A 9230-nucleotide genomic window follows, 5' to 3' on the forward strand; every position below is an offset into this window, starting at 1 on the left:
AATACAGATTGCTTGATTGGCTGCCTCTTGCTATTCCTTGTGTTCCATAGTCTGGCGTAGCCGACCCGCGCGCGTAGCGCGAGGGTCTGGTGACAGCCGCATTCAGTACCTGTGCCAGCTTTACGGAAAACTGGTGCGTCCAATCAGATCGCTTAGTGACCAATTAACAACATTCTATGACGTTATTCCCGATTTACCCACTGAATATGGCGAGCTTCTTATGTCTTTTCCACAACCAGCACAAATGTAAGGGTTTGTAGAGGAAATAGACGTCATTCAAGAGCAAGTACAGTAGTCTCGTGCCCAGACCGCTTTTTTTCTTTTTGTGTGGGGGCGGAGAAAAACCGCCCCCACACAAAAAGAAAAAAAGCGGTCTGGGCACGAGACTACAAGTACAGTAGCTGTTGCTCTGTTACCGGAAATTGTCCACGTGTTTCGCGCGTATTTTCAAATTTAATTGCATTCCATCTGCACGGGTACTGAATGCGGCTGTCACCAGACCCTCGCGCTACGCGTGCGGGTCGGCTACGCCAGACTATGTGTTCCATGGGTTGATAATAAAGTGTGGCCCTGTTTTCAAGCGTCAATTGGTAAGTTACACTTTATATGGGCTATAATGTATTCATGTGTGACTGAATTTGACAAAACCAGGCTTTGACGCACAAAGCTTCGTTAGGAGACATGGCGATTTTAAGTAATCATTGTGTAATAACTTCCCAGTGCCTACAGCTGTGCAAACAAAATTTGCACCAAGTATTCATCTATTTACTAGCTATCACTGTGTGGGGGGCGGGTGGTTGTTTTTTGGGCTTAATATAGGGGTATAAAATGAAGCAAGAAGACGATTGGAATCCAGAGGCCAAGTTTGGGCTCTCCATGGCCCTCAAATCACTCCAAATTGACTGAGAACACTATTGGTGAGCTCTCTGAAGTCCCAGCTCACTACACACCATTATCACAAAGCCATAGCCATTCAATGGCGCCAATCTCCCACTCGTGGCTTTGACAGGGTCGGAAGAAAGCTGCCACAGAAATCAGACTTGCCAGTCCTGAAGGAAGTACAGTGTGGAATATGATAGTGTATTAGGCCAGCAATCCATTTCTAGTAAAAGCGTAAGTTTGATTTTGTGTGTGTGGAAGCCTTGTTATGTGAAATCCGGTCACATATGGTACACTTGCATGTATACGATAGCTAAATTGGTTTTTTTATATACCAGCATGACAAGTTTCGGCTTGAATGCCGACTTCACCTGCCTAACTGTGACACTGAGCATTGGCATTGGTGAAACAGTTAGACGTATTATTGCTAAAGCTGTTTTGTGTGTGATTGGTGAAGATGTTCAGTTTGCTGCATGCTGGCTCTTTGCAACTGTGTGCAGGACAACCATCAGGAGGGGAAGCTGCTGTTCATGCTATGAGGGAAGCTTTTAATGATGATGATACTGAGGGCATGCTACTAATTGATGCTACTAATGCTTTCAACTCTCTTAACAGAGCCGTGGCTTTGTACAACATCCAGCATCTCTGTCCATCATTTTCCATCATTCTAATAAATACTTACCAACACCCTGCTTGCCTCTTTGTTGATGGTGATGTTCTCTACTCTGAGGAAGGGACAACTCAAAGTGACCCGCTTGCAATGCCATTTTATGCTCTAGCCACTGTACCTTTAATTCAGAAACTCACTGCACCTGTCACTCAGGTGTGGTATGCAGATGATGCTGCTGCCTGTGATAAAATTTCTGCTCTTCGCATGTGGTTGGACCAAGTTTCCTCACTGGGCCCCAGCTTTGGTTACTTCCCAAATGTAAAGAAGACATGGCTTGTTACTAAGACTCAGTTTTGCTCTATTGGTAAGGAACTGTTTCATGACACAGCTGTAAATGTTACATCTGATGGCAGACTTCACCTTGGTGCTCCAGTTGGCACCTCTGAGTATGTGGAAAGTTTTACTTTTGATAAGATTAGCCAGTGGGTTTCTGAACTAATACACTCTCCTCCATCGCTATCTCCCAACCTCATGTTGCTTATACATGTTTTACTCATGGAATATGTAGCCGTTGGCTGTATGTAATACGTACAGTCCCTGATACATCTTCTAGTCTCCAGTCACTCGAGAAAGCCTTATTGACAAAGTTTATTCCAACCTTGACTGGCCTTGACCCTCCTGGTGCTCTTCGACGTTCACTCTTTGCCCTTCCAACTAGATTTGGTGGTCTAGGCATTGTTGCACCTGATTCTTTATCATCTATTGAGTTTTCTGCTTCAATGTATGTCACAGCACCCTTATGATCACTCTTTTTTATTACAGAATTTTGGCTATACTGCTAATACTCGTTGTAGTCTGTACTCCCATAAGCTTGAAATTAAACAATCCAAGACTATCAATTTGTCCACTCTTTCTAAGGAACTGTTTCTAAGCTTACTCCTACTCTTCAGAGGACTGTTACTTTAGCACAGGAAAAGGGTGCTTCTAGCTGGCTTACTGCCCTACCTGTGCAGGAACATGGTTTCTCCCTACACAAGACTGCCTTTCAAGATGCCCTTACTTTGAGGTATGGCTGGATGCCCTCTCGTACACCTTCCCACTGTGAGTGTGGTACCAACTTTTCTGTTGATCATGCCCTATCTTGTCCAAAGGGTGGATTCCCTTCAATATGCCACAATGAAGTGAGGGATATCACAGCTGAATTACTATCCGAAGTGTGCCATGATGTGGAGGTTGAGCCTCATCTGCAGCCTCTAAGTGATGAAAGGTTTCAACAGAAGACTGCCAACACTCAGGATGGCGCACGCTTGGACATTGCCATGAATGGATTTTGGGGTGGTTGTTATGAAAAATGTTATACGGACATCAGAGTTTTTAACCCACTTGCACCATCCAACAGTGGAACCACGTACCCTTCAGTCATGTTACAGGAAACACGAATTAACAAAGAAGAGAGCTTATGAGTTGCGAATCTGTGAAGTGGAACACAGTTCTTTTACCCCTCTAGTGTTCTCTGCTTCTGGGGGAATGGGCCATGAAGCCAGTGTATTTTACAAGGGATTGGCGAGTTTGTTGTCTGACAAATGGAATGACCCTTATTCCACAGTACTAGGATGGATTAGATGTAGATTGTCATTCTGTTTGCTGCGTTCAGCAATCCAGTGCATTAGAGGAGCGCGATCTTCACAAAGTCATTACATCAAAAGTGCTCCTGTGGCCTTGGTGCAATCAGAGACTCAGTTTTTGATTTAATTGTGTTTAACTGAGTTGTATGTTCTAATCTTATTTTCTTTATATCTTCAAAAAAAACAACAACAAAAACTGACACTGAACTGAGCGGCCTCTTCAGCATCGCTGCTTGTGCTGACAGCTACTCTAGCCAAAACAGAATTGAGAACAACCAGACTCAGTAAATGGTTAGTATTAAACTTATGTGTACTAGCTAGTCTGCCGGCCCCGCTAAGTTACTGAGTAACTAGGCTGGTTTCAGTGCGATCCGCCTCACCGTGGTTTACTGCATGCGCTAAGCATACTACCCCATGAAGACTATCAGGCATGACAGTCTGTTGTTGTTATTAAAACTTTACAGTGACCAGCACTGAAGGTCTGACAGCAACATGTGCTGCAGCCTTTGGATTACCTAACCTAGCCAAACTGGAACGTGACTGGAAACCTAAGAACAGTACTTGACCTAGCTAACAATAAGGTGTAACAGAAAAAGGCCAAAGAAAGGGAAAAAAATCTCTCCCACCCCAGGATTCAAACCACAGGTCACCCAATGTCTAGTCGGGGCCACACTCAGTCTTCCCCCAGGAGGGCTAGATTTCTTCCTTTGAACCTAAAGTATTTATTGTTATTAAAGCTTTACAGTGACCAGCACTGAAGGTCTGACGGCAACATGTGCTGCAGCCTTTGGATTACCTAACCTAGCAAACTGGAACTGGAAACCTAAGAACAGTACTTGACCTAGCTAACAATAAGGTGTACAGAAAAGGGCCAAAGAAAGGGAAAAAAAATCCCTCCCACCCCAGGATTTGAACCACTCCCTTGCCTAGTCTGGTACATCGCAGACCCTACCCGCTGGGGCTTATCGATTAGAGATTATAAGCGCCCGCTTTCTACCAAACTATCCCTTTATTTATTTATTATTATTACTGGGCAGGCAGTGTTTACTGATTATTCCCAGGGGGAGAAATTACAGGGGGGGGATTACAAGGGGGGAACATATGTACAATTGCCTATTTACAAATGATTAGTTAGCTACAAATGTTATCTAGAAATTATTTCTTATCCCTTGCCCTATGTAGCTAGCTAGTGCATTCAGTTTTGCGCAATCGAATTTATACCAACCCAACTTCAACTCCCTTTAACTGTTAATTTCCCCCCTTTAAGTAATCAAGTAAGTAAACTTTGTAGCTAATCACTAGTACAATTTAGCTTCTGGCCACTGACACAGGATGTCAGTGGACCATCATGTGCTGCCACGTGTGCCGATTCTATCATACCAACATCTGCAACCTGTATGTGTGTATGTATATGTACACTGTAAAGTTCATTATTATTATTATTATTATATAGCTGAGTAGTATGGTGTCATAGATTATCTATGATGGCATAGCTAGCGGATCCCGAGTTCTCCCGACTTTCCTATCAGTAAAGGGTCATAAGGCCCACGTACACCGATTGATTATATATCGCCACTAGAGCACCACTCTAGTGGCCCTTAATACCCATGAACAGTCTAGCATCCCACATTAATCATTGTATACGGGAAGGTCTATTTAAAAAAAATGGAGGTTCAGACTTTAAGTTTTGCTATAGGGCATAGCAAACGCTAAATTCATACTATTATTATTACTTCAACCACGTGGCTATATGTAGGCGAAACATAGATCATGTGACAAGAATGCCACACCCTCTATAAAAGGCTTCGGAGCAAAATGACATCCAAGGTACGTTTAATGCTATAAGCATAGCCCCCAAATGTCAAGTTGAGCCATCTTACATGCAATTACAGCTAGCATGAATGTGCAGTTGACTCCTCCGTTGACGTTATAGGCTAATAGTAACTACTGGCCAATAGCTGAAGTTTTAAAAAACACTGGGTTATCCTATACAATACAAATTTGTGGTATAATTGACACTATGTCAGCCTTGCTTCACTAAATGTGTGTCCATTTTCAATAAAGCTAAAGTATGCAGTGCACTTTTTGGCTTCTTGTATGGCTTTACTGGGGTGCCTTAAATTAACTGCGAAAGTCTGTTTTCCATAGGCTCCAATGTATTTTGACATCACTTTTGATTAGCTGTTGATCTCTATACCTTGGTGTAGCAATTAGTGATATGGATTTCAGAAGCTTCTGGAACCACTCTATTAATTGATCCTTGTTGAATAGCACTGTGACCTCTAATGAAGTTAATATGCAGCAATATTGATGACCTGTTAATTATGACATCATTTGTGCGGGAGATGTCTTGAGGAGTTAAAACAGCTAAAGAGAGCTCTTTTGTGAGGTAGGCACTTTGTGGTGAAGTTTTAAAATGATTTTTGGCCTTTTAGCCATTAGCAAGCGCTGTATTGCTTCACCATCTGAGTAAACCTAGTTTTCATGTGTGGTAGCATTGATAGTGGTGTTTCCAATCTAACCATCAAGGCTTAAAGTTTAATTATTGTAATTGATGTTTTCTTTGTACTATTGTTCTGGTAGGGTTCCTTACTGTTCTAACCTTTGTCTTCTGTGCTTTCTAGATTACGTGCACAAATGATATCATATGTGAGCAATTATTTCTACTGCTGCATATTTTTGTCATGTTTTATGGTATGAACTACCAACATGGAATATTTTAAAGAGCAGCGTCAAAAGTTTAAAAAGCTTCATAGCAGCCTCCAACACAATTCAGTGTGCTTGAGTACCGTGCACAGAAAGAGAAGGCTAAAATACATTGTAGCCATTGGAAAACATGGTTTCGCAGTTAAAAGCAGGCACCCCACAGAAGCCATAAACTTAATTGCATACCTTGGTTGCTTATTGAGAATGGACTCAATGGTTATTCACTTACTGACAGAAGTAATAGTCTGCTGTGACTTCAGTGGAACCTGACATTTTGATAAGCAGAATGCTTGTCTATGGTCCCATTTGCAGTACATATACATTTAGACCCCGGGACACCTCCCTCATATAATTTCAAGGTGTCCAGATAAAGGTGTGTAAGTCAATACAAGAAGTTTGGTCCTATAACAAGGTGCATACCTGCCAGTTGTAAAAAATGTTTAATGATAATGATGATCATGTGGTTAGGCCACCCAAGTAAATTCCTTTCCTCAAAATGCATGTGGGATGAGCAGTTCATTATTCATTACAGCCATTGCTACCAATATTCAAAATTCATAACCCACACAACAGCTATAAGAGGTAAGACAATATAAACTAAGAACATGAATACGGTAAAAGCTAGATGGGTTATGACAATGAATAAAATCTTCAGCAGTTGACTGCATAATCATATGGAAGAGAAATTAGAGAATCTAAATGGGAAATAATGAATCTCGCACTATTATCCAGGTATAACCACATATCACAAAATTAACAATTTCTTGGCTGCTACAGTATTACCAATTTCTGATGCTTATATAGTAGATAACAGGTGTTGTCACCTAGTGAGTTTGTGTATTAATCTGTTGGGACACCTGCATGCACTAATCACATTTATTGGGGAAGCCTTAGCAAGCCCTGTCATGAGAATAGTTTTGATCAATTTTCACATGGACGCCCAAAGCGAGTTCAACCTGGGTGGAACTCATTTGTCTTCCAATCACCAAAAACCACTTTTGTTTGCAAACTCATCATTACTCTCCATACAGGGATTAGCCAAAATTTCCACCAATAAGTCACCTAAGTGATAACCATTCAATATACTTTACATTAAATCCAACAAGCCACTTATGTGACACTGAATTCTCAGTAACGGCAAGAATAAAATCCATACTACAGTCCAGTCCAGTGCTCCAACCAGGAGCCCATAAACATTGTCGGGCTCCTGCTCCAACTGTTGTCAAATTCTTTTGCAACCACTAGTCTTTATATTAGAGGGATAATACAATTATTGTTTGTAGGTACTAGAAGTTAATAAACAGCCAAATAGTGATAATGCTGGCACAAAAAAATGTTAGAGTTTGTAGTTGGTGTAACAAAAATACATTGACATAACAAAGTATTTTGTATAGTTGTGGTTTACTATTTTATCTGTTTACAGGAAGCTATGAATGGCCTAGTAGCGGAGAATGTTGTGCTTGAAGATGATCATCATCGTCCAAAGTTCATTCCAACCTTGTGGAATATTTTACTTTGTTGTGTTACCACATCATTGTGGCTGATCATATCAGTAGCTTGTCTACCACTGTTCTTGTTAGGTCTCCTCATATGGGGATTATCCCCTACAATACCAGTTCCATCAACATTTTGGAATTACTTTATTGCAACTTTTAAACAGGGCAAGCTAGAAGAAAATATACCATTCACAAACAGAGTTTTACTGCTTTTGATCTATTGTGATATTCTAGTCAAAGTGCCAGTCAATGGAGTGTGCTGGTATATAGATGAGCTGTTATACCCTTCATACCACAAGGTTAATATTGATGAGCCGGTGTTCATGATTACAGCACCTCGTACTGGATCCAGCCAGTTATGTCAGTACTTAGAAGATGATTATGAAAACATCATTGCTCCTACAGTTGGTGAAGGATTGTTCCCTTACATTTGGATGTGGAAAATATTAGTACCAGTTATAAAAACATTAGGCAAAGAACATTGTTTAATACGACATTTTGATGTAGTTGGAACAGAAGCTAAAAGGCAACACAATTCATCGTTATTTAAAAGTGCTACATTTGATGACTTGGCTAGGTCCTGGCATTTTGAGATATACAGTTGGTACCTGGGTTCATCGTTCTTAATATGGGCATTTTCCTATGTTGAATTAGGAGATAAAGACTACCAAAGAAATTTTGTGCCATTCACTAATTGTCTGATGAAGAAGATTGTGTACTATCGTGGTAAACCTAAACAGCGTGTGTTGCTTAAAGGACACTTTTTGTTGAATGCTAGGAAATTTGAACAACAGTATCCCACAGCCAAGTTCTTTGTATCACTACGAAATCCACTGGATCGAATGTGCAGTTACGCTAACTTGGAAAAGGTTCTTGTTGATGATGGACCATATAAGATAAAGTATGGCTTGTTCCCTACTACCTGGAGGGTTATCCGTGACTATGTGATTTATACACAGATTCCTTACTGCGAACAAGAAATGTTATTTTACAAAGATCCTGCCAACAACAAGCTTGTTATTCCATTCACCATGTATGTGAATAACTTGAGTGCTACTCTTCAGTGTATATACTCATTTTGTAATATTCCAATACCAGATGATGTTGTGTCTAGTGCTATTAGATTACAAAACACTACACACAATTATAGGTATAAAAGAAAGCAAATAGATTGTAGATACAGAAGAACTCTGACTAGTCTGGGTGTGAATGAAGCAGAGTTAAGAAAGAGGCTCAGTGAATACATTGAGTGGATAAGCAAGTTCGAAGACAATTAATGCCTTGTGGCACTTATGGTCCTGAATTAACAAAGCTAAATAACAAATAGCCATACATGCTTAATATAATTATTTAATTAAACATTTGTACTTTTACATACAATTATTTAATTAAACATTTGTACTTTTACATACATCACGTTCTTCATAATACTAATCAAGACCACCCTATGTAATTTTAACTATTTGTATTATAATGTTATTTGCTATTATTTATATAACTATTTATGATTTTAGCTTAGTCCACAATATCTTATTGTACATTCAATACAATTGAAATGTTTGAAGAACTGTAACCGACAGAGGAGATATACTCAAATACCATCACAATGAGGAAATGAATTGCAACCAAGACATGGTAAACATATTACAATATTAAGCAACAAAATTTTGTTGAGGACACTTGTCCTTAGCTTTGCCTCAATGTCATACAGTAGAGTAGTACAGTACAAGGGCAATAGTTTGTACTCAAATATCTTTCACAGTACCACGGCAGCATCAGTTGAACTTAAATGTAGCTACATTTTTTCTACCGACTCAGATTGATGCCTTCAGACAACAAAAAGTTTTCGCTGTTAGATGTCACTTCAGCCCGACAGGAACCTTTGGCATACCATAGTATGGACAATGCATGTAT

General features: G+C 40.1%; 1 protein-coding gene across 1 annotated transcript; it reads left to right on the plus strand.

The window, feature by feature from the left end:
• The first annotated feature begins 502 nt into the window (after positions 1-502).
• Positions 503-8834, plus strand: LOC136251918 (uncharacterized). The gene is made up of 2 exons (XM_066044311.1): positions 503-590; positions 7244-8834. The coding sequence occupies exon 2, from the start codon at positions 7250-7252 to the stop codon at positions 8591-8593; it is 1344 nt and encodes a 447-aa protein (XP_065900383.1). The 5' UTR covers positions 503-590; positions 7244-7249; the 3' UTR covers positions 8594-8834.
• Positions 8835-9230: the final 396 nt, after the last annotated feature.

Source organism: Dysidea avara, chromosome 3 (assembly GCF_963678975.1).
Source record: "Dysidea avara chromosome 3, odDysAvar1.4, whole genome shotgun sequence".
In the NCBI taxonomy this organism is placed as follows: Eukaryota; Metazoa; Porifera; class Demospongiae; order Dictyoceratida; family Dysideidae; genus Dysidea; species Dysidea avara.